The sequence below is a fragment of the Musca autumnalis genome, unplaced genomic scaffold (genome assembly GCF_047663935.1).
Source record: "Musca autumnalis isolate F117 unplaced genomic scaffold, ASM4766393v1 scaffold_2, whole genome shotgun sequence".
NCBI lineage: Eukaryota > Metazoa > Arthropoda > Insecta > Diptera > Muscidae > Musca > Musca autumnalis.
This window is the reverse complement of record NW_027411755.1, coordinates 28,328,351-28,355,714: the sequence shown is the minus strand read 5'-3', so window position 1 is coordinate 28,355,714 and position 27,364 is coordinate 28,328,351. Positions and strand designations below refer to the sequence as shown.

The 27,364-nt window shown below is 31.7% G+C and overlaps 1 protein-coding gene across 1 annotated transcript in view; it reads right to left on the bottom strand.

Annotated features, from left to right (window-relative positions):
- DIP-epsilon (Dpr-interacting protein epsilon) overlaps positions 1–27,364 on the bottom strand; it is a 791,100-nt gene that overhangs the window by 383,115 nt on the left and 380,621 nt on the right. The window contains exon 2 of the mRNA XM_073965144.1: positions 5,198–5,304. Within this exon, the coding sequence (XP_073821245.1) occupies positions 5,198–5,304 (107 nt within the window). The remainder of the gene's footprint in view (positions 1–5,197; positions 5,305–27,364) is intronic.

The window sequence follows — 27,364 nt, the reverse complement described above, 5'->3', positions numbered from 1 at the left end:
ATATTTTTAAAAATCCACGCCTTAAAAACCATTGAAAAAATATTTTTAAAAATCCACGCCTTAAAAATCATTGAAAAAATATTTTTAAAAATCCACGCCTTAAAAATCATTGAAAAAATATTTTTAAAAATCCACGCCTTAAAAATCATTGAAAAAATATTTTTAAAAATCCACGCCTTAAAAATCATTGAAAAAATATTTTTAAAAATCCACGCCTTAAAAATCATTGAAAAAATATTTTTAAAAATCCACGCCTTAAAAATCATTGAAAAAATATTTTTAAAAATCCACGCCTTAAAAATCATTGAAAAAATATTTTTAAAAATCCACGCCTTAAAAATCATTGAAAAAATATTTTTAAAAATTCGCGCCTTAAAAATCATTGAAGAAATATTTTTAAAAATCATTGAAAAATATTTTTAAAAATTCGCGCCTTAAAAATTTTTCGAACAAATATTTTTAAAAACCCAAGCATTAAAAAATCGTTGAAAAAATATTTTTAAATAATCCACGCCATAAAAAATCGTTGAAAAAATCCACGCCTTAAAAATCATTGAAAAAATATTTTTAAAAATCCACGCCTTAAAAATCATTGAAAAAATATTTTTAAAAATCCACGCCTTAAAAATCATTGAAAAAATATTTTTAAAAATCCACGCCTTAAAAATCATTGAAAAAATATTTTTAAAAATCCACGCCTTAAAAATCATTGAAAAAATATTTTTAAAAATCCACGCCTTAAAAATCATTGAAAAAATATTTTTAAAAATCCACGCCTTAAAAATCATTGAAAAAATATTTTTAAAAATCCACGCCTTAAAAATCATTGAAAAAATATTTTTAAAAATCCACGCCTTAAAAATCATTGAAAAAATATTTTTAAAAATCCACGCCTTAAAAATCATTGAAAAAATATTTTTAAAAATCCACGCCTTAAAAATCATTGAAAAAATATTTTTAAAAATCCACGCCTTAAAAATCATTGAAAAAATATTTTTAAAAATCCACGCCTTAAAAATCATTGAAAAAATATTTTTAAAAATCCACGACTTAAAAATCATTGAAAAAATATTTTTAAAAATCCACGCCTTAAAAATCATTGAAAAAATATTTTTAAAAATCCACGCCTTAAAAATCATTGAAAAAATATTTTTAAAAATCCACGCCTTAAAAATCATTGAAAAAATATTTTTAAAAATCCACGCCTTAAAAATCATTGAAAAAATATTTTTAAAAATCCACGCCTTAAAAATCATTGAAAAAATATTTTTAAAAATCCACGCCTTAAAAATCATTGAAAAAATATTTTTAAAAATCCACGCCTTAAAAATCATTGAAAAAATATTTTTAAAAATCCACGCCTTAAAAATCATTGAAAAAATATTTTTAAAAATCCACGCCTTAAAAATCATTGAAAAAATATTTTTAAAAATCCACGCCTTAAAAATCATTGAAAAAATATTTTTAAAAATCCACGCCTTAAAAATCATTGAAAAAATATTTTTAAAAATCCACGCCTTAAAAATCATTGAAAAAATATTTTTAAAAATCCACGCCTTAAAAATCATTGAAAAAATATTTTTAAAAATCCACGCCTTAAAAATCATTGAAAAAATATTTTTAAAAATCCACGCCTTAAAAATCATTGAAAAAATATTTTTAAAAATCCACGCCTTAAAAATCATTGAAAAAATATTTTTAAAAATCCACGCCTTAAAAATCATTGAAAAAATATTTTTAAAAATCCACGCCTTAAAAATCATTGAAAAAATATTTTTAAAAATCCACGCCTTAAAAATCATTGAAAAAATATTTTTAAAAATCCACGCCTTAAAAATCATTGAAAAAATATTTTTAAAAATCCACGCCTTAAAAATCATTGAAAAAATATTTTTAAAAATCCACGCCTTAAAAATCATTGAAAAAATATTTTTAAAAATCCACGCCTTAAAAATCATTGAAAAAATATTTTTAAAAATCCACGCCTTAAAAATCATTGAAAAAATATTTTTAAAAATCCACGCCTTAAAAATCATTGAAAAAATATTTTTAAAAATCCACGCCTTAAAAATCATTGAAAAATATTTTTAAAAATCCACGCCTTAAAAATCATTGAAAAAATATTTTTAAAAATCCACGCCTTAAAAATCATTGAAAAAATATTTTTAAAAATCCACGCCTTAAAAATCATTGAAAAAATATTTTTAAAAATCCACGCCTTAAAAATCATTGAAAAAATATTTTTAAAAATCCACGCCTTAAAAATCATTGAAAAAATATTTTTAAAAATCCACGCCTTAAAAATCATTGAAAAAATATTTTTAAAAATCCACGCCTTAAAAATCATTGTAAAAATATTTTTAAAAATCCACGCCTTAAAAATCATTGAAAAAATATTTTTAAAAATCCACGCCTTAAAAATCATTGAAAAAATATTTTTAAAAATCCACGCCTTAAAAATCATTGAAAAAATATTTTTAAAAATCCACGCCTTAAAAATCATTGAAAAAATATTTTTAAAAATCCACGCCTTAAAAATCATTGAAAAAATATTTTTAAAAATCCACGCCTTAAAAATCATTGAAAAAATATTTTTAAAAATCCACGCCTTAAAAATCATTGAAAAAATATTTTTAAAAATCCACGCCTTAAAAATCATTGAAAAAATATTTTTAAAAATCCACGCCTTAAAAATCATTGAAAAAATATTTTTAAAAATCCACGCCTTAAAAATCATTGAAAAAATATTTTTAAAAATCCACGCCTTAAAAATCATTGAAAAAATATTTTTAAAAATCCACGCCTTAAAAATCATTGAAAAAATATTTTTAAAAATCCACGCCTTAAAAATCATTGAAAAAATATTTTTAAAAATCCACGCCTTAAAAATCATTGAAAAAATATTTTTAAAAATCCACGCCTTAAAAATCATTGAAAAAATATTTTTAAAAATCCACGCCTTAAAAATCATTGAAAAAATATTTTTAAAAATCCACGCCTTAAAAATCATTGAAAAAATATTTTTAAAAATCCACGCCTTAAAAATCATTGAAAAAATATTTTTAAAAATCCACGCCTTAAAAATCATTGAAAAAATATTTTTAAAAATCCACGCCTTAAAAATCATTGAAAAAATATTTTTAAAAATCCACGCCTTAAAAATCATTGAAAAAATATTTTTTAAAATCCACGCCTTAAAAATCATTGAAAAAATATTTTTAAAAATCCACGCCTTAAAAATCATTGAAAAAATATTTTTAAAAATCCACGCCTTAAAAATCATTGAAAAAATATTTTTAAAAATCCACGCCTTAAAAATCATTGAAAAAATATTTTTAAAAATCCACGCCTTAAAAATCATTGAAAAAATATTTTTAAAAATCCACGCCTTAAAAATCATTGAAAAAATATTTTTAAAAATCCACGCCTTAAAAATCATTGAAAAAATATTTTTAAAAATCCACGCCTTAAAAATCATTGAAAAAATATTTTTAAAAATCCACGCCTTAAAAATCATTGAAAAAATATTTTTAAAAATCCACGCCTTAAAAATCATTGAAAAAATATTTTTAAAAATCCACGCCTTAAAAATCATTGAAAAATATTTTTTAAAATCCACGCCTTAAAAATCATTGAAAAAATATTTTTAAAAATCCACGACTTAAAAATAATTGAAAAAATATTTTTAAAAATCCACGCCTTAAAAATCATTGAAAAAATATTTTTAAAAATCCACGCCTTAAAAATCATTGAAAAAATATTTTTAAAAATCCACGCCTTAAAAATCATTGAAAAAATATTTTTAAAAATCCACGCCTTAAAAATCATTGAAAAAATATTTTTAAAAATCCACGCCTTAAAAATCATTGAAAAAATATTTTTAAAAATCCACGCCTTAAAAATCATTGAAAAAATATTTTTAAAAATCCACGCCTTAAAAATCATTGAAAAAATATTTTTAAAAATCCACGCCTTAAAAATCATTGAAAAAATATTTTTAAAAATCCACGCCTTAAAAATCATTGAAAAAATATTTTTAAAAATCCACGCCTTAAAAATCATTGAAAAAATATTTTTAAAAATCCACGCCTTAAAAATCATTGAAAAAATATTTTTAAAAATTCGCGCCTTAAAAATCATTGAAGAAATATTTTTAAAAATCCACGCCTTAAAAATCATTGAAAAATATTTTTAAAAATTCGCGCCTTAAAAATTTTTCGAACAAATATTTTTAAAAACCCAAGCATTAAAAAATCGTTGAAAAAATATTTTTAAATAATCCACGCCATAAAAAATCGTTGAAAAAAATATTAATAAAAATCCACGCCTTAACTGCACCTTCTCCATAAAGAGTCCCAAACTATATTGTAGGGGAATTAAAGTTCTATTAGTCTCAAAACGAACTTTTCCTAACAGTTTCCAGAATAAATTGGAAACTCCTAAAGATGTGGTGCCAAACAAAATTCTGGCCACAAAGTAGTCAACTTTAAAAATGAATTGCTTAATTAATAAACACTAACAAGATGTTGCCATTCATTTTAGATTTTTGCTTTACACTTAAGCACACATACAGAGAGACAGGCTCACAAGTGTATTTACTTCTGTGCAAAAGACATTCCGGTAAATATTATCGGAAAATTGAGAAATAAACATACAGTATGTGTGTGTTCGTGTATTGTTGTATAAATATGTAGACTTTTGTATCGTAGCAAGCAAATCTGTATAAAGATAGAATGTAACAAAACATACATACATATGTATGTATGCATGTACAAAACTATCATACTCATGATAGGAGAAGAACTATATGCAGATATACTACATTGTACGTATGTTTGTATTTATATCTGTGCATATGAATTTGTGTAAATATCAACATAAATTCCATATTGAAACCTATTTTTGACCACACAGAAAAACCATAGAACCGTAAAGAATATCAACATTTTAAATAAAATTTTGAAATTTCATGTTTACAGGTTTGGAAAAGAATATTTAAATATTTCTAAGGTATGACAAGTTTGTATACAAAAGGACATAAGAGGATATTAGGTCATGGAAATGAAATGCATTCCTCTTGGACATTTAAAAAAGGAAAAAAAATATTTAAATTTATTTTTAACAAAAAATCAATCAACCTTGAGTGTTAGACACCTAAGGTAAATTGTACAACTTTATGGGGAGTATATAAACTTACCTTATATGAACCAAGATTTTTAACTGAACACGCTAATTTAATATTTCTACCGGCAGGTACTGTGATATTATCGATGACATCTGTAAATTCGGGATCTTCCGTTTCGACTGTAAATAGAAAGATAGACAAAAGAAGGAAAATATTAAAAAATGCTCAGAAATTAAAGAATTTGAAATATATATTTAAAAAACACAAGTATTTGAAAAATAGTTAAAAAAATATATATAAAAGTTCACGCCTCGAAAAATATTATTGAAAAAATTAAGAAATTGAAAAAATTACTATAAAAAAATCCACGCCTCTGAAAAAAAATATTTAAAACACTCCAAGCCTTTAAAAAAATCGACGTCTTTGAAAAAATTCTTTGAAAAAAAAAAAATCTTTAAAAAAGTCCACGCCTTTGAACATATAATTATTAATTATTTGAAAAAAATCTTTAAAAAAGTCCACGCCTTTGAACATATAATTATTAATTATTTGAAAAAAATCTTTAAAAAAGTCCACGCCTTTGAACATATAATTATTAATTATTTGAAAAAAAAATCTTTAAAAAAGTCCACGCCTTTGAACATATAATTATTAATTATTTGAAAAAAATCTTTAAAAAAGTCCACGCCTTTGAAAATTCTCTAAAAATTAACGCCTGTGAAAAAAATTCTTTAAAAAAATCCAAGCCTTTGAAAAAATTCTTCAAACAACCCCACACCTTTGAAAAAAAATCTTTAAAAAAATCCACAACTTTCAAAAATTCTTTGAAAATATTCATTAAAAAAAGGCTGTGAAAAAATTCTTTAAAAAATCCACGCATTTGAAAAATTCTTTGACAAAATTTTTTTAGAATAATTCACGCCTTTGAAAAAATTCTTTAAAAAAATCCTGGCCTTTGAAAAATGTTTTGAAAAAAAAATTCTTAAACAAAAAATCCACGCCTTTGAAAAATTTCTTTAAAAAAGTCAATATATTTGAAAAAATTCTTTAGAAAAATTCACGCCGTTGAAAAAATTCTTTAAAAAAAATCCACGCCTTTGAAAAAATTCTTTAAAAAAATCCAAGCCTTTGAAAAATTCTTTAAAAAAATACATACCTTTGAACAGATACTTTCAAAAAATTCACGCTTTTGAAAAAAAATTCTTTAAAAAAGTCCCGCCTTTAAAAAAATCTTAAAAAAAAATTAAAAAAAATCCACGCCTTTGAAAAAATTGTTTAAAAAAGTCCTTGTTTTGAAAAAAATCTTTAAAAACAACCACGCCTTTGAAAAAAAATCCACGCCTTTGAAAAAAAATTAAAAAACTCCTCGCCTTTAAAAAAAATTAAAAAAAACTCCTCGCCTTTAAAAAAAATTCTTTGAAAAGAATCCTTAAAAAAACTCCGCGCCTTTGAAAAAATTCTTTAAAAAAATTCACGCTTTTGAACAAATCTTTAAAAAATTCCAAACCTTTGAAATTTTTTTTTTAAATCCACGCCATTGAAAATATATATTAAAAAAACCACACCTCTGAAAAAATTCTTTAAAAAAATCCACGCCTTTGAAAAAAATATTTAAAAAAATCCACGCCATTGAAAAAAATCTTTAAAAAAATCCACGCCTTTGAAAAAATTCTTTAAATAATCCATACCTTTGAACAATTTCTTTAAAAAATCCACACCTTTAAAAAAAGTTCGTTAAAAAATCCAGGCCTTTGAAAAAATTATTTAAAAAAAATCCACACATTTAAAAAAAATTCGTTAAAAAAATCCACGCCTTTGAAAAAAATTATTTTAAAAAATCCCCGCCTTTGAAACATTTCTTTAAGAAAATCCAAACCTTTGAAAAAATTCTTTAAAAAAATCCACGGCTTTGAAAAAACTTTTAAAAATATCCACGGCTTTGAAAAAAATTTATATAAAAAAATCCAAGCATTGAAAATTTTTTTTAAAAAAAATCCACAACTGTTTGATTTGTTTATTGTTGAAGTTCAATCTCATTTTCGATTGTTTGAGTGGAGTATTCCCCCATTGGCTCAACTTCGCGATCAGTAAAATTTTGCAACACTGTCAGTTCGTTTTGAAAAACATTACTCTCTGTAATAGAGGGTAATAAATGAAGTTGAGCCAATGGGGGAATACTCCACTCAAACAATCGAAAATCCACAACTTTGAAAAAATACTTTAAAAAATCCAAGCTTTTGAAAAAATGTTTTAAAAAATCCACGACTTTGAAAAAAGGTTTAAACAAAAAACTACGCATTTGAAAAAAATGTTTTAAATAAATCCAAGCCTGTGAAATAATATTTTACAAAAATCCACGCCTTTGAAAAAATTCTTTAAAAAAATACAAGCCTTTGAAAAATTCTTTAAAAAAATCCATGCCTATTGTATAGAAGCCTCCTACGGAGGTCTTCATGTCTATAGAAGCCTCCTACGGAGGTCTTCTTATCTATAGAAGCCTCCTACGGAGGTCTTCTTGTCTATAGAAGCCCCCTACGGAGGTCTTATATTCTATAGAAGCCTTCTACGGAGGTCTTCTATTCTATAGAAGCCTCCTACGGAGGTCTTCTATACTATAGAAGCCTCCTACGGAGGTCTTCTATTCTGCAGAAGCCTCCTGCGGAGATCTTGTATTCTATGGAAGCCTTTGAAAAAATGTTTTAAATAAATCCAAGCATTTGAAATAATATTTTACAAAAATCCACGCCTTTGAAAAAATTCTTTAAAAAAATCCAAGCCTTTGAAAAATTCTTTAAAAAAATCCATGCCTATTCTATAGAAGCCTCCTACGGAGGTCTTCTTATCTATAGAAGCCTTCTACGCAGGTCTTCTTATCTATAGAAGCCTCCTACGGAGGTCTTCTATTCTATAGAAGCCTCCATCAGAGGTCTTCTATTCTATAGAAGCCTCTTACAGAGGTCTTCTATTCTATACAAGCCTCCTACGGAGGTCTCGTGTTCTATGGAAGCCTCCTGCGGAGGTCTTGTATTCTATGGAAGCCTCCTACGACGGTCTTCTATTCTATAGAAGCCCCCTACGGAGGTCTTCTATTCTGCAGAAGCCTCCTACGGAGGTCTTCTATTCTACAGAAGCCTCCTACGGAGGTCTTCTATTCAACAGAAGCCTCCTACGGAGGTCTTCTATTCAACAGAAGCCTCCTACGGAGGTCTTCTATTCTACAGAAGCCTCCTACGGAGGTCTTCTATTCTACAGAAGCCTCCTACGGAGGTCTTCTATTCTATAGAAGCCTCCTACGGAGACCTTCTATTCTATAAAAGCCTCCTACGGAGGTCTTCTTATCTATAGAAGCCTCCTACGGAGGTCTTCTATTCTATAGAAGCCTCCTACGGAGGTCTTCTATTCTACAAAAGCCTCCTACGGAGGTCTTCTATTCTACAGAAGCCTCCTACGGAACGTAGGTCTTCTATTCTATAGAAGCCTCCTACGGAGGCCTTCTATTCTATAAAAGCCTCCTACGGAGGTCTTCTTATCTATAGAAGCCTCCTACGGAGGTCTTCTATTCTACAGAAGCCTCTTACGGAACGTAGGTCTTCTATTCTATAGAAGCCTCCTACGGAGGCCTTCTATTCTATAAAAGCCTCCTACGGAGGTCTTCTTATCTATAGAAGCCTCCTACGGAGGTCTTCTATTCTATAGAAGCCTCCTACGGAGGTCTTCTATTCTACAGAAGCCTCCTACGGAACGTAGGTCTTCTATTCTATAGAAGCCTCCTACGGAGGCCTTCTATTCTATAAAAGCCTCCTACGGAGGTCTTCTTATCTATAGAAGCCTCCTACGGAGGTCTTCTATTCTACAGAAGCCTCCTACGGAGGTCTTCTATTCTACAGAAGCCTCCTACGGAGGTCTTCTATTCTATAGAATTCTCCAACGGAGGTCTTCTATTCTATAGAAGCCTCCAACGGAGGTCTTCTATTCTACAGAAGCCTCCTACGGAGGTCTTCTATTCTACAGAAGCCTCCTACGGAGGTCTTCTATTCTACAGAAGCCTCCTCCGGAGGTCTTCTATTCTATAGAAGCCTCCTACGGAAGTCTTCTATTCTACAGAAGCCTCTTACGGAACGGAGGTCTTCTATTCTATAGAAGCCTCCTACGGAGGCCTTCTATTCTATAAAAGCCTCCTACGGAGGTCTTCTTATCTATAGAAGCCTCCTACGGAGGTCTTCTTTTCTATAGAAGCCCCCTACGGAGGTCTTATATTCTATAGAAGCCTTCTACGGAGGTCTTCTATTCTATAGAAGCCTCCTAGGAGGTCTTCTATTCTATAGAAGCCTCCTACGGAGGTCTTCTATTCTATAGAAGCCTCCTACGGAGGTCTTCTATTCTATAGAAGCCTCCTACAGAGGTCTTCTATTCTATAGAAGCCTCCTACGGAGGTCTTCTATTCTATAGAAGCCTCCTACGGAGGTCTTCTATTCTATAGAAGCCTCCTACAGAGGTCTTCTATTCTACAGAAGCCTCCTACGGAGGTCTTGTATTCTATGGAAGCCTTTGAAAAAATGTTTTAAATAAATCCAAGCATTTGAAATAATATTTTACAAAAATCCACGCCTGTGAAAAAATTCTTTAAAAAACAAATGTTTTAAAAAACTTCCACGCCCTTGAAAAAATTCTTTAAAAAATCAACGCCTTTGAAATAATTTTTTTAAAAAATTCTTTAAAAAAAAATCCCCACCTTTGAAAATATTGTTTAAAAAATACACGCCTTTTAAAAAAATCATTAAAAAATACACGCCTTTTAAAAAATTCATTAAAAAATCCACGCCTTTGAAAAAATGCATTAAAAAAATCAGAACCTTGGAAATTTCTTTAAAAAAATCCATGCCTGTGAAAAAAATTCTTTAAAAAATAATCCACACCTTTGAAAATATTGTTTAAAAAAATCCATGCCTTGGAAAAATGTTGTTTAAAAAACACACGCCTTTGAAAAAAAAAAAAATCATTATAAAAATCTACGCCTTTGAAAATATTCGTTAAAAGAATACACACCATTGAAAATATTCTTTAAAAAAATCCACGCCTTGGAAAAAAGCCAAGCCTTCGAAAAATTCTTTAAAAATCACGCCTTAGAAAAAAAAATGTTTTAAAAATCCCCGATTAAAAAGAAAAATAATTAACTCATTTGCCTTTATCCAATATTTTATTATCCTGATTTAAGTTATTTACATTCGATTTAATGACTTAATTATTTCCTCCCCTTATTTCCTTAGCACACCTCGCTTCTTAGCCGTAAAAGGGTGTCAATATTTACATCTTTCAGGATAATAACAATTAATTGTTATTGCCTAAAACACCTTTTGCTACAAGTACTTCCGGTTGTTCAGATCATTTACACTTACTGACATTTGTACATATATTTTTGTTTCTTGGCCACCACCTAAACACGTCATTAAAACTAATTATTCTTCGATTTGTTTGTGGGTGATTTTCTTTGGTAGAAATTCGGACGTAGAGAATATTGAATGTAATTATCCAGAAAGGAATACACAGTTGAGCGGTCGAATGGGTAATTTTGGGGTTGACGGCAAATTTCAAGACACTTAATTATGTGTGGTTATATTCGTGATAATCATACCAATTAGCTTGTAGGTTGGCTTTTACAGATAACCTGCATAAATTATGACTTCAGTATTCAGAGCGGTATAACGTGGTTACATACATGGTATACATATCAAAGTAAATTATTGGAACATTTGAAAAACATAGTGGCTTGCTATCGAAGCTATAGAAAGTTACACCCAATCTCATGGGATAGTTGGAGGTCACATACAAGCCATCGTTGCCTAATATATGCATCACTAATCCCATAAAATTCATGATTTTTGATATGTTTGACCGTCCTTAAATCCTTTAATTTGTGCTTCACCTTTTCACAAATGTTCCAAATTGTAAGCAGTTAATCTCAAGGCTTAAATTCTTTCCACAAAATTTACAGTTTCAATTTTGTGATTACCACAATCAAACCTTAATTAAGTTATCTGCTTGACATGACCAGAAAATTATTTTACATATTCACAAATATGTTAAGCAATCTTCAGGAAAGTGTAAAGCCAACTTTGAAAGAATTCCTAAACAATAACAGTGGCATTAATAGAATTTTTAAATCGCACACATAGCAAACAGACACAAACATACATACATACATTGATATTATAATAATTTTGCAGATGTAACGTAGCCAGCATTTGTTACAAAGATAACATGTTTAATACATGAGTCATACATACATACACATGAATGTATGAATATTCTATCTATTGAAACTAGTTAGCCATGGCTTTACATATGTCAGCAATACAAAGCTTTGATGTTTTACTATGAAATGGTTGTAGTGTCCGGTCAATGTATAGGAAGAGTCTAATAAATACCAAATTCACAAGATTTCTAGGGAAGCCTTCTATTTTATAAAAACCTTCTTCGTAAGTCTTCTATTCTATAGAAACCTACTACGGAGGTCTTCTATTCTATAGAAACCTCCTACGGAGGTCTTCTATTCTATCGAAACCTCCTACGGAGGTCTTCAATTCGATAGAAAACTCCTACGGAGGTCTTCTATTCGATAGAAAACTCCTACGGAGGTCTTCTATTCGATAGAAACCTCCTACGGAGGTCTTCTATTCGATAGAAACCTCCTACGGAGGTCTTCTATTCGATAGAAGCCTCCTACGGAGGTCTTCTATTCGATAGAAACCTCGTACGTAGGTCTTCTATTCGGTAGAAACCTCCTACGGTGGTCTTCTATTCTATAGAAGCCTCCTACGGAGGTCTTCTATTCGATAGAAACCTCCTACGGAGGTCTTCTATTTTATAGAAACCTCCTACGGAGGTCTTCTATTCGATAGAAACCTCCTACGGAGGTCTTCTATTCGATAGAAACCTCCTACGGAGGTCTTCTATTCTATAGAAACCTCCTACGGAGGTCTTCTATTCTATAGAAACCTCCTACGGAGGTCTTCTATTCTATAGAAACCTCCTACGGAGGTCTTCTATTCTATAGAAACCTCCTACGGAGGTCTTCTATTCTATAGAAACCTCCTACGGAGGTCTTCTATTCTATAGAAACCTCCTACGGAGGTCTTCTATTCTAAAGAAACCTCCTACGGAGGTCTTCTATTCTATAGAAACCTCCTACGGAGGTCTTCTATTCTATAGAAACCTCCTACGGAGGTCTTCTATTCTATAGAAACCTCCTACGGGGGTCTTCTATAGAAACCTCCTACGGAGGTCTTCTATAGAAACATCCTACGGAGGTCTTCTATAGAAACCTCCTACGGAGGTCTTCTATTCTATAGAAACTTCCTACGGAGGTCTTCTATTCTATAGAAACCTCCTACGGAGGTCTTCTATTCTATAGAAACCTCCTACGGAGGTCTTCTATTCTATAGAAACCTCCTACGGAGGTCTTCTATTCTATAGAAATCTCCCACGGAGGTCTTCTATTCTATAGAAACCTCCCACGGAGGTCTTCTATTCTATAGAAACCTCCAACGGAGGTCTTCTATTCTATAGAAACCTCCAACGGAGGTCTTCTATTCTATAGAAACCTCCAACGGAGGTCTTCTATTCTATAGAAACCTCCTACGGAGGTCTTCTATTCTATAGAAACCTCCTACGGAGGTCTTCTATTCTATAGAAACCTCCTACGGAGGTCTTCTATTCTATAGAAACCTCCTACGGAGGTCTTCTATTCTATAGAAACCTCCTACGGAGGTCTTCTATTCTATAGAAACCTCCTACGGAGGTCTTCTATTCTATAGAAACCTCCTACGGAGGTCTTCTATTCTATAGAAACCTCCTACGGAGGTCTTCTATTCTATAGAAACCTCCTACGGAGGTCTTCTATTCTATAGAAACCTCCTACGGAGGTCTTCTATTCTATAGAAACCTCCTACGGAGGTCTTCTATTCTATAGAAACCTCCTACGGAGGTCTTCTATTCTATAGAAACCTCCTACGGAGGTCTTCTATTCTATAGAAACCTCCTACGGAGGTCTTCTATTCTATAGAAACCTCCTACGGTGGTCTTCTATTCTATAGAAACCTCCTACGGAGGTCTTCTATTCTATAGAAACCTCCTACGGAGGTCTTCTATTCTATAGAAACCTCCTACGGAGGTCTTCTATTCTATAGAAACCTCCTACGGAGGTCTTCTATTCTATAGAAACCTCCTACGGAGGTCTTCTATTCTATAGAAACCTCCTACGGAGGTCTTCTATTCTATAGAAACCTCCTACGGAGGTCTTCTATTCTATAGAAACCTCCTACGGAGGTCTTCTATTCTATAGAAACCTCCTACGGAGGTCTTCTATTCTATAGAAACCTCCTACGGAGGTCTTCTATTCTATAGAAACCTCCTACGGAGGTCTTCTATTCTATAGAAACCTCCTACGGAGGTCTTCTATTCTATAGAAACCTCCTACGGAGGTCTTCTATTCTATAGAAACCTCCTACGGAGGTCTTCTATTCTATAGAAACCTCCTACGGAGGTCTTCTATTCTATAGAAACCTCCTACGGAGGTCTTCTATTCTATAGAAACCTCCTACGGAGGTCTTCTATTCTATAGAAACCTCCTACGGAGGTCTTCTATTCTATAGAAACCTCCTACGGAGGTCTTCTATTCTATAGAAACCTCCTACGGAGGTCTTCTATTCTATAGAAACCTCCTACGGAGGTCTTCTATTCTATAGAAACCTCCTACGGAGGTCTTCTATTCTATAGAGACCTCCTACGGAGGTCTTCTATTCTATAGAAACCTCCTACGGAGGTCTTCTATTCTATAGAAACCTCCTACGGAGGTCTTCTATTCTATAGAAACCTCCTACGGAGGTCTTCTATTCTATAGAAACCTCCTACGGAGGTCTTCTATTCTATAGAAACCTCCTACGGAGGTCTTCTATTCTATAGAAACCTAATACGGAGGTCTTCTATTCTATAGAAACCTAATACGGAGGTCTTCTATTCTATAGAAACCTAATACGGAGGTCTTCTATTCTATAGAAACCTAATACGGAGGTCTTCTATTCTATAGAAACCTCCTACGGAGGTCTTCTATTCTATAGAAACCTCCTACGGAGGTCTTCTATTCTATAGAAACCTCCTACGGAGGTCTTCTATTCTATAGAAACCTCCTACGGAGGTCTTCTATTCTATAGAAACCTCCTACGGGGGTCTTCTATTCTATAGAAACCTCCTACGGAGGTCTTCTATAGAAACCTCCTACGGAGGTCTTCTATTCTATAGAAACTTCCTACGGAGGTCTTCTATTCTATAGAAACCTCCTACGGAGCTCTTCTATTCTATAGAAACCTCCTACGGAGGTCTTCTATTCTATAGAAACCTCCTACGGAGGTCTTCTATTCTATAGAAATCTCCCACGGAGGTCTTATATTCTATAGAAACCTCCCACGGAGGTCTTCTATTCTATAGAAACCTCCAACGGAGGTCTTCTATTCTATAGAAACCTCCAACGGAGGTCTTCTATTCTATAGAAACCTCCTACGGAGGTCTTCTATTCTATAGAAACCTCCAACGGAGGTCTTCTATTCTATAGAAACCTCCTACGGAGGTCTTCTATTCTATAGAAACCTCCTACGGAGGTCTTCTATTCTATAGAAACCTCCAACGGAGGTCTTCTATTCTATAGAAACCTCCTACGGAGGTCTTCTATTCTATAGAAACCTCCAACGGAGGTCTTCTATTCTATAGAAACCTCCTACGGAGGTCTTCTATTCTATAGAAACCTCCAACGGAGGTCTTCTATTCTATAGAAACCTCCTACGGAGGTCTTCTATTCTATAGAAACCTCCAACGGAGGTCTTCTATTCTATAGAAACCTCCTACGGAGGTCTTCTATTCTATAGAAACCTCCTACGGAGGTCTTCTATTCTATAGAAACCTCCTACGGAGGTCTTCTATTCTATAGAAACCTCCTACGGAGGTCTTCTATTCTATAGAAACCTCCTACGGAGGTCTTCTATTCTATAGAAACCTCCTACGGAGGTCTTCTATTCTATAGAAACCTCCTACGGAGGTCTTCTATTCTATAGAAACCTCCTACGGAGGTCTTCTATTCTATAGAAACCTCCTACGGAGGTCTGCTATTCTATTCTATAGAAACCTCCTACGGAGGTCTTCTATTCTATAGAAACCTCCTACGGAGGTCTTCTATTCTATTCTATAGAAACCTCCTACGGAGGTCTTCTATTCTATAGAAACCTCCTACGGAGGTCTTCTATTCTATTCTATAGAAACCTCCTACGGAGGTCTTCTATTCTATAGAAACCTCCTACGGAGGTCTTCTATTCTATTCTATAGAAACCTCCTACGGAGGTCTTCTATTCTATTCTATAGAAACCTCCTACGGAGGTCTTCTATTCTATAGAAACCTCCTACGGAGGTCTTCTATTCTATAGAAACCTCCTACGGAGGTCTTCTATTCTATAGAAACCTCCTACGGAGGTCTTCTATTCTATAGAAACCTCCTACGGAGGTCTTCTATTCTATAGAAACCTCCTACGGAGGTCTTCTATTCTATAGAAACCTCCTACGGAGGTCTTCTATTCTATAGAAACCTCCTACGGAGGTCTTCTATTCTATAGAAACCTCCTACGGAGGTCTTCTATTCTATAGAAACCTCCTACGGAGGTCTTCTATTCTATAGAAACCTCCTACGGAGGTCTTCTATTCTATAGAAACCTCCTACGGTGGTCTTCTATTCTATAGAAACCTCCTACGGAGGTCTTCTATTCTATAGAAACCTCCTACGGAGGTCTTCTATTCTATAGAAACCTAATACGGAGGTCTTCTATTCTATAGAAACCTCCTACGGAGGTCTTCTATTCTATAGAAACCTCCTACGGAGGTCTTCTATTCTATAGAAACCTCCTACGTAGGTCTTCTATTCTATAGAAACCTCCTACGGAGGTCTTCTATTCTATAGAAACCTCCTACGGAGGTCTTCTATTCTATAGAAACCTCCTACGGAGGTCTTCTATTCTATAGAAACCTCCTACGGAGGTCTTCTATTCTATAGAAACCTCCTACGGAGGTCTTCTATTCTATAGAAACCTCCTACGGAGGTCTTCTATTCTATAGAAACCTCCTACGGAGGTCTTCTATTCTATAGAAACCTCCTACGGAGGTCTTCTATTCTATAGAAACCTCCTACGGAGGTCTTCTATTCTATAGAAACCTCCTACGGAGGTCTTCTATTCTATAGAAACCTCCTACGGAGGTCTTCTATTCTATAGAAACCTCCTACGGAGGTCTTCTATTCTATAGAAACCTCCTACGGAGGTCTTCTATTCTATAGAAACCTCCTACGGAGGTCTTCTATTCTATAGAAACCTCCTACGGAGGTCTTCTATTCTATAGAAACCTCCTACGGAGGTCTTCTATTCTATAGAAACCTCCTACGGAGGTCTTCTATTCTATAGAAACCTCCTTCGGAGGTCTTCTATTCTATAGAAACCTCCTACGGAGGTCTCTATTCTATAGAAACCTCCTACGGAGGTCTTTTATTCTATAGAAACCTCCTACGGAGGTCTTCTATTCTATAGAAACCTCCTACGGAGGTCTTCTATTCTATAGAAACCTCCTACGGAGGTCTTCTATTCTATAGAAACCTCCTACGGAGGTCTTCTATTCTATAGAAACCTCCTACGGAGGTCTTCTATTCTATAGAAACCTCCTACGGAGGTCTTCTATTCTATAGAAACCTCCTACGGAGGTCTTCTATTCTATAGAAACCTCCTACGGAGATCTTCTATTCTAGAGATATACCCTCAGCCTGTGCAAATTGAAACACTTTTTTCACAAAAAAATTATGTATTTAGGGGGTTTCAAAATTTTGGTCGTATGAACCGACAAAAATGTGGATTAAGATTAAAGTTCAAAAATTTTGCGGAAAAGGTACTTAAAGGAATGGACCGACATAGACCATGGGGGTTTTTACACCCTTCGGGCAGTTTTCTCAAGAAGTATGGACTTGCCCCTGAAACAACTTTTACCATCGTAATTGAGGCAGCGAATGTAAATTGCTTCAACAAAAATCAAAGTAATTCAATAGTAGGTCTTAAAGTGAACTTATCCAAAATTTTGTGTGGGAGGTACGGGATGGAGTGGACAAATATAGTCCATATTCAACCTGATTTATATCTGGTAGATATTATGAGAATGTGTAAAGTATGGACCAAATCGGTCACTCCCATCAAGTGTTATCGTGCGCACAATTTTTCTGAATATTTTTGAACATTTTTGGAGCAGGTACCTGAAGGAGTGGACCGATATGGCTTATTTACGAACTTGAACTAAGTTTGGAAACAATATTACGAAGGCCAAATTTTGGCCGGAATCGGCATATCCGTTCGAGAATTATCTTGCGCTTCCACCCATAAACATGGTGTCATAGGGTTTGTTTTTCAACTTTCAGGCTATTTTTTCAGGAAGTATGGACTTGCCTCTGAGGAAACAATATGTTGCAACAAAAACCAAGGCGATTCGATAGCAGGTCCTAAACTGAACTTTTCCGAAATTTTGTGTGGGAGGTACTCGAAGGAGTCTACCGATTGAGTCCATATTGGAACCTCATCTAAGTCTGGTAGAAATTTCATAATGTGCAAAGTATGGACCAAATCGGTTACTCCCTTCAAGAGTTATCGTACGCGCAAAATTTTCCGAACATTTTCGAACTTTTGTGGGGGAGGTACTGGAAGGAGTGGACCGATATAATCCATCTTTGAACTTGAACTAAGTTTGGACAAAATATTACGAAAGCCAAATTTTGGACCGAATCGGCAGATCCGTTCGAGAGTTATCTTGCGCTGCAACCACTACACACGGTGTCATAGGGTTTTTTGTAACTTTCAGGCTATTTTCTCAGGAAGTATGGACTTGCCCCTAATGAAACTAACAGCGTCGTATAGAGGACAGCGAATACAACTTGCGTAAACAAAAATCAAAGCGATTCGAGACCAGGTCCTAAACTGAACTTTTCCGAAATTTTTGTGTGGGAGGTACCCGAAGGAGTGGACCGATTGAGTCCATATTGGCACCTCATCTAAGTTTGGTAGAAATTACACGATGTGTAAAGTATGGACCAAATCGGTTATTCCCTACAAGAGTTATCGTGCGCACAAGTTTTGCGACAATTTTTGAACATTTGTGGGGGAGGTACCTGAAGGAGTGGGCCTATATGGCCCATCTTCGAACTTAAATCGAATCTGGACAAAATATTTCGATACCCAAAATTTGAACCGAATCGATTGATCCGTTCGAGAGTTATCGTGCGCACCAGCCAGCCAGACAGACAGACGGACAGACAGACAGACAGACGGACGGACATTGCTAGATCTACTCAAAATTGTCTGAAACGGATATCGTACAAACATACTTGAGGTCTAAAACCATTATTTCGAGGAGGCACATTTTTGGTCGTATCAAAGTGTAAATACCCTCTTTAGCCCAAAGGCTGAGGGTATAAAAATGTCACGCCTTTGAAATATTATTTAGAAAAATCAACGCCTTTGAAAAAATATTTAAAAAAAAACAACACGCCTTTGAAAAAATTAAAAAAACACGCCTTTGAAAAATTCTTTAAAAAATCCACGACCCCATGTTTAGTCACGGTTATAGATCTATGGTTCTGTGACTAGACGCTTAGTCGCGATGCAATACCAAGAATGCCTAGGCTTCTCTCAGAATATCCTTGGTAGGGAGTTATCATATCATTTAGCTCTAAAATATAACCTCCATAAGCTTCCCCTCTTTAGACAACGAACAAAGGCCCATCTTTAAATATTCCTAATCACTTCTATACTTCTATACGGTGCCATCAAGAGATTCGATTTGGTGGAATGATGTTTTAAACCAAATATTCTTTAAAAAGTCCATGCTTGTGCATCTGATCCGATGGATTCTTTTTTTTTTTACTTAGTGGTCACCCATAATACAATTCATACACAATTCTAATTAACCCATCCCAAATCTGTAACCGATATTAGGTCAAACCAGCTATCACCATGTCTTACCCGCCACACACCCAAACCGTTTCGAGTAAATAGAAAATCATTTAGTAAATTATGTTAAACATTAAAATCAACAACATTATTATTTGTTACGCATAAAATATACATCCGAACAATAAACACCAGCCCAAGCAAACACCCAGTCAGTTTCTTACTCACACCCGCACACACACAAACACACATTTACACTTACAGCAAATTTCAACAATGTTATTTTGTTGTGATTTTATGGTTTTGTATTGTGTTTGTTATTTGTTGATGTTGTTGGTGGTGTTATTGTTGTTGTTAGTATTTTATACCGAGAAGAGACTTTAAAACATATTGTTGTTGAGGGGTGGTATGAACAGCAGCAGGATGAACAAGACGGGTGTGGTGTGCTGTGTGTGTGTGTTCGAGCAAACCAATTGAGTGTTGACTCTTCCGTGAAAGAATGTTTGTGGCTGGCTTCTTTGCATGCCGAAAACTGTCGAACTGTGTGTGTGCGCCAATGTTTATATGAATGGTGGTTTTAATGTGGTTACTTGATAATGCTCCAACGAATATCTGAAATGTATATTGGATTCAATTGTGTATTATAGGGTAAATGAGGCCCAAAAGTACAAAGGCCTATTTACAAGACAATTTGAAAATAATATTTTTTCGGCTATATATAAAGACTCCCTCATGCTCTTCCGTACATAGAAGACCATTAATGTATATAGAAGACCCCTTAGAGGTCTTATATACACAGAAGACTTTTAGAGGACATCTATATTTGAAAGAAAAAATAAAATTACTGCTAAATATATTAAAGTTAACTGTGACGTATGACTAACGTCAATACTTATACGCCATTTTATACACCAGGTTTGACAGAAGTGCAGCTGAGAATATGAATAAACCCCAATACGTTTACATACGTCATGCGTAATAATATGTAACTATAATATTTTTTTCTTATGTTTAACACCTAGTCGTGATGCAATACCAAATATGTCTGGGCTTCTCCCAGAATATCCTTGGTAAGGAATGATCATATCATGAAGCTTTAAAATCTAACCTCCTTTAGACAACGACAAAGGCCCATCTTTAGATATTCCGTTTCATTTCTATACTAAAGCAGAAACATGCCTTTATATTCCCTTGCTGTCTGTCCGTAACCATGTATAAAGTGTGTATGTGTGTGTGTGTACGTTTGCAATGGCTGTTTGTGGGTCATGCATGAGCGCACTCTGTGGTAAAATTTTCTTTTGATAATAAAGATAACCGAAACAACAGCAAAAACAACAATTGCAAAATGTAACCAGCTGTGAGTTTGACATTCAATAGCGAAACAAACAAACAACAAGAAAAATAACTCTATTAAAGATATTCAAATATCAAAATAAATTAACAATACTAATTTTTGGCAAAGATTCTTTCTCTCAGCCATTGTAGTGGAATAGATGAAAGGGTTGCCACTTCGTAGGCATTTAGGAAACAAGCGTGGATTTTTTAAAGAATATTTTTTCATGGACCATCACAACAATAAAGCGTGGATTTTTTAAAGAATATTTTTTCATGGACCATCACAACAATAAAGCGTGGATTTTTTAAAGAATATTTTTTCATGGACCATCACAACAATAAAGCGTGGATTTTTTAAAGAATATTTTTTCATGGACCATCACAACAATAAAGCGTGGATTTTTTAAAGAATATTTTTCATGGACCATCACAACAATAAAGCGTGGATTTTTTAAAGAATATTTTTTCATGGACCATCACAACAATAAAGCGTGGATTTTTTAAAGAATATTTTTTCATGGTCCATCAGACTAATAAACGTGGATTTTTTAAAGAATATTTTTTCATGGTCCATCAGACTAATAAACGTGGATTTTTTAAAGAATATTTTTGCATGGTCCATCAGACTAATAAACGTGGATTTTTTAAAGAATATTTTTTCATGGTCCATCAGACTAATAAACGTGGATTTTTTAAAGAATATTTTTTCATGGTCCATCAGACTAATAAACGTGGATTTTTTAAAGAATATTTTTTCATGGTCCATCAGACTAATAAACGTGGATTTTTTAAAGAATATTTTTTCATGGTCCATCAGACTAATAAACGTGGATTTTTTAAAGAATATTTTTTCATGGTCCATCAGACTAATAAACTTGGATTTTTTAAAGAATATTTTTTCATGGTCCATCAGACTAATAAACTTGGATTTTTTAAAGAATATTTTTTCATGGTCCATCAGACTAATAAACGTGGATTTTTTAAAGAATATTTTTTCATGGTCCATCAGACTAATAAACGTGGATTTTTTAAAGAATATTTTTTCATGGTCCATCAGACTAATAAACGTGGATTTTTTAAAGAATATTTTTTCATGGTCCATCAGACTAATAAACGTGGATTTTTTAAAGAATATTTTTTCATGGTCCATCAGACTAATAAACGTGGATTTTTTAAAGAATATTTTTGCATGGTCCATCAGACTAATAAACGTGGATTTTTTAAAGAATATTTTTTCATGGTCCATCAGACTAATAAACGTGGATTTTTTAAAGAATATTTTTTCATGGTCCATCAGACTAATAAACGTGGATTTTTTAAAGAATATTTTTTCATGGTCCATCAGACTAATAAACGTGGATTTTTTAAAGAATATTTTTTCATGGACCATCACAACAATAAAGCGTGGATTTTTTAAAGAATATTTTTTCATGGTCCATCAGACTAATAAACGTGGATTTTTTAAAGAATATTTTTTCATGGACCATCACAACAATAAAGCGTGGATTTTTTAAAGAATATTTTTTCATGGTCCATCAGACTAATAAACGTGGATTTTTTAAAGAATATTTTTTCATGGACCATCACAACAATAAAGCGTGGATTTTTTAAAGAATATTTTTTCATGGTCCATCAGACTAATAAACGTGGATTTTTTAAAGAATATTTTTTCATGGTCCATCAGACTAATAAACGTGGATTTTTTAAAGAATATTTTTTCATGGTCCATCAGACTAATAAACGTGGATTTTTTAAAGAATATTTTTTCATGGTCCATCAGACTAATAAACGTGGATTTTTTAAAGAATATTTTTTCATGGTCCATCAGACTAATAAACGTGGATTTTTTAAAGAATATTTTTTCATGGTCCATCAGACTAATAAACGTGGATTTTTTAAAGAATATTTTTTCATGGTCCATCAGACTAATAAACGTGGATTTTTTAAAGAATATTTTTTCATGGTCCATCAGACTAATAAACGTGGATTTTTTAAAGAATATTTTTTCATGGTCCATCAGACTAATAAACGTGGATTTTTTAAAGAATATTTTTTCATGGTCCATCAGACTAATAAACGTGGATTTTTTAAAGAATATTTTTTCATGGTCCATCAGACTAATAAACGTGGATTTTTTAAAGAATATTTTTTCATGGTCCATCAGACTAATAAACGTGGATTTTTTAAAGAATATTTTTCATGGATTATTTTTCTATATTGCATCTCTGTAAATTACTTTCCCTGCATAAACATAAAAGTAACATATATTTATTTTCCAGATAACTGTTTCATTTCATTTCATAAACACTTCCAGCATATGCTGCCTACATTTGTAAATCTCTCGCCTGGAAAATCCTTTCTCTTGTTGAACTTAACTTTTAAATGAAAATACATAATTTAATTATGACCACTTCACTTTGTGTATCACCACTACAAATAGTTATTAAAACGTTTTACTGTTTACGATGATATTTTGGGGATGAGTCGAGTGTTGTTGATATTTTATACGATCCCTTGGAAAATCTTTCAAGTGTGTAATCCATTTGGCCAAAGACTTGCAGAAAATATGAAAGTGAAAGCCATTAACTGAATCTAATATAATTTGCATTATAAAGTTAAATTGGCAGAAGTTGTGAGATTTTATGGATTGTTTTAAACATTTACATATTTACTCAGTTGCTCAGATAATGGTTTTAATAGTAGTTAATTTAATTTTAATAAATAAAGTTATACCAATGAATAATGTACATGACAGTAAGTTTGATTATAACTACAAAAAGCAAATATGTGATATTTTACCAAAATTAAAGAATATTGCTTTGCAAAACAATATAGAGACAATTTTACGAAAATCTTTCGAAAAAAATTCGGTCCCTCTTTCCAACGTAATAATAAATAGAAAACAATTATTTAAATATCGTTGCACATAAAAGGTTCGAGCCGCACGGACTTCAGTTCCTCTTCAATTACAACATTTCATTCTGCTTTTTCCTTGAATTTCAAACAAAAAGTGAACTTTCACACTAAACTCAAAGTCTCTTAAATTGACCGTGAAAGGTTAATGATGTGCCTTTATTTTTGGCATTTATTTGTTACATAATAATTCCAACAAAATATTTGAATATTTGAGAAACATAATTTGTGTGTCAAAGGTGACTTTAAAACTTATTATAAAGCATATACATTTACAAAAGAAATAAACGGGAGCCATACTATTAAAGTTAAGTCAAATAATGCCACATCTACAAATTATTATTTTTGGAAAAAAGATTCTTTAGAAATCCACGCTTTATTGTTGTGATGGTCCATGAAAAAGTATTCTTTAAAAAATCCACGTTTATTGGTCTGATAGCACATGAAAAAATATTCTTTAAAAAATCCACCTTTATTGGTCTGATAGCACATGAAAAAATATTCTTTAAAAAATCCACGCTTTATTGTTGTGATGGTCCATGAAAAAATATTCTTTAAAAAATCCACGCTTTATTGTTGTGATGGTCCATGAAAAAATATTCTTTAAAAAATCCACGCTTTATTGTTGTGATGGTCCATGAAAAAATATTCTTTAAAAAATCCACGCTTTATTGTTGTGATGGTCCATGAAAAAATATTCTTTAAAAAATCCACGCTTTATTGTTGTGATGGTCCATGAAAAAATATTCTTTAAAAAATCCACGCTTTATTGTTGTGATGGTCCATGAAAAAATATTCTTTAAAAAATCCACGCTTTATTGTTGTGATGGTCCATGAAAAAATATTCTTTAAAAAATCCACGCTTTATTGTTGTGATGGTCCATGAAAAAATATTCTTTAAAAAATCCACGCTTTATTGTTGTGATGGTCCATGAAAAAATATTCTTTAAAAAATCCACGCTTTATTGTTGTGATGGTCCATGAAAAAATATTCTTTAAAAAATCCACGCTTTATTGTTGTGATGGTCCATGAAAAAATATTCTTTAAAAAATCCACGCTTTATTGTTGTGATGGTCCATGAAAAAATATTCTTTAAAAAATCCACGCTTTATTGTTGTGATGGTCCATGAAAAAATATTCTTTAAAAAATCCACGCTTTATTGTTGTGATGGTCCATGAAAAAATATTCTTTAAAAAATCCACGCTTTATTGGTGTGATGGTCCATGAAAAAATATTCTTTAAAAAATCCACGCTTTATTGTTGTGATGGTCCATGAAAAAATATTCTTTAAAAAATCCACGCTTTATTGTTGTGATGGTCCATGAAAAAATATTCTTTAAAAAATCCACGCTTTATTGTTGTGATGGTCCATGAAAAAATATTCTTTAAAAAATCCACGCTTTATTGTTGTGATGGTCCATGAAAAAATATTCTTTAAAAAATCCACGCTTTATTGTTGTGATGGTCCATGAAAAAATATTCTTTAAAAAATCCACGCTTTATTGTTGTGATGGTCCATGAAAAAATATTCTTTAAAAAATCCACGCTTTATTGTTGTGATGGTCGATGAAAAAATATTCTTTAAAAAATCCACGCTTTATTGTTGTGATGGTCGATGAAAAAATATTCTTTAAAAAATCCACGCTTTATTGTTGTGATGGTCGATGAAAAAATATTCTTTAAAAAATCCACGCTTTATTGTTGTGATGGTCGATGAAAAAATATTCTTTAAAAAATCCACGCTTTATTGTTGTGATGGTCGATGAAAAAATATTCTTTAAAAAATCCACGCTTTATTGTTGTGATGGTCGATGAAAAAATATTCTTTAAAAAATCCACGCTTTATTGTTGTGATGGTCGATGAAAAAATATTCTTTAAAAAATCCACGCTTTATTGTTGTGATGGTCGATGAAAAAATATTCTTTAAAAAATCCACGCTTTATTGTTGTGATGGTCGATGAAAAAATATTCTTTAAAAAATCCACGCTTTATTGTTGTGATGGTCGATGAAAAAATATTCTTTAAAAAATCCACGCTTTATTGTTGTGATGTTCGATGAAAAAATATTCTTTAAAAAATCCACGCTTTATTGTTGTGATGGTCGATGAAAAAATATTCTTTAAAAAATCCACGCTTTATTGTTGTGATGGTCGATGAAAAAATATTCTTTAAAAAATCCACGCTTTATTGTTGTGATGGTCGATGAAAAAATATTCTTTAAAAAATCCACGCTTTATTGTTGTGATGTTCGATGAAAAAATATTCTTTAAAAAATCCACGCTTTATTGTTGTGATGGTCGATGAAAAAATATTCTTTAAAAAAATCCACGCTTTATTGTTGTGATGGTCCATGAAAAAATATTCTTTAAAAAATCCACGCTTTATTGTTGTGATGGTCGATGAAAAAATATTCTTTAAAAAATCCACGCTTTATTGTTGTGATGGTCGATGAAAAAATATTCTTTAAAAAATCCACGCTTTATTGTTGTGATGGTCGATGAAAAAATATTCTTTAAAAAATCCACGCTTTATTGTTGTGATGGTCGATGAAAAAATATTCTTTAAAAAATCCACGCTTTATTGTTGTGATGGTCCATGAAAAAATATTCTTTAAAAAATCCACGCTTTATTGTTGTGATGGTCCATGAAAAAATATTCTTTAAAAAATCCACGCTTTATTGTTGTGATGGTCCATGAAAAAATATTCTTTAAAAAATCCACGCTTTATTGTTGTGATGGTCCATGAAAAAATAATCTTTAAAAAATCCACGCTTTATTGTTGTGATGGTCCATGAAAAAATATTCTTTAAAAAATCCACGCTTTATTGTTGTGATGGTCCATGAAAAAATATTCTTTAAAAAATCCACGCTTTATTGTTGTGATGGTCCATGAAAAAATATTCTTTAAAAAATCCACGCTTTATTGTTGTGATGGTCCATGAAAAAATAATCTTTAAAAAATCCACGTGTATTGCTTTGATGGTCCATTAAAAAATATTCTTTAAAAAATCCACGTGTATTGCTTTGATGGTCCATGAAAAAATAATCTTTAAAAAATCCACGTTTATTGAAAAAATATTTTTTTAAATTTGTTAAAAAATACACGTTTATTAAACAAATATTATTTTAGTAAATATTTTTTTAAAAAATCCACGTTATTTTAGTAAATATTTTTTTTAAAAAATCCACGTTTTATAAAAAATATGTTCTCAATATTTTTTTATAAAATCCACGTTTATTGAGAACATATTTTTAAAAAATACACGTTTATTTGGGAAATATTTGTTAAAAAATCCACGTTAATTACAAAAAATATTTGTTTTAAAAATCCATATTTGTTGAGAAAATATTGTTCAAAAGACGACGTTTATTAAAAAAATATTTTTAAAAAAATCCTAGTTTTTTGAGTAAATATTTTTAGTAAACTCCAGGTTTATTGTGCAAATATTTTTTAAAAAATACACGTTTATTGTGAAAAAAAATTTAAATAATCCAAGTTTATTGTAAAGGTATTTTTTTAAAAATCCACGTTTATTGTGAGAATATTTTTAAATATTTTAAAATCCAATATTGTTGAGAAAAAAATTTTGAATATTCCCGGATTGTGGAGAAAATATTTTTTTGAGAAATCCACGTTTGTTGAGAATATATTTTTTTAAATCCTTGTTTATTGAGAAAAAATATTTTTTTTTTAAATCCACGTTTATTGAGAAAATATTTGTTAAAAAAGCCAAGATTATTGTGGAAATATTTTTTTTAAATGCACGATTATCGCGAAAATATTTTTTAAAAAATCCACATTTTTGCGAAAATATTTTTTAAAAAATCCATTTTTTTAAGAAAATATTTTTAAAAAATCCACAATTATTAAGAAAATATTTTTTAACAAGTAAGAACGGCGTTAAGTTCGGCCAGGCCGAACTTGTTATACCCTCCACCACAAGTCGTATTGAAGTAAAATGGAATAATTAGTTTC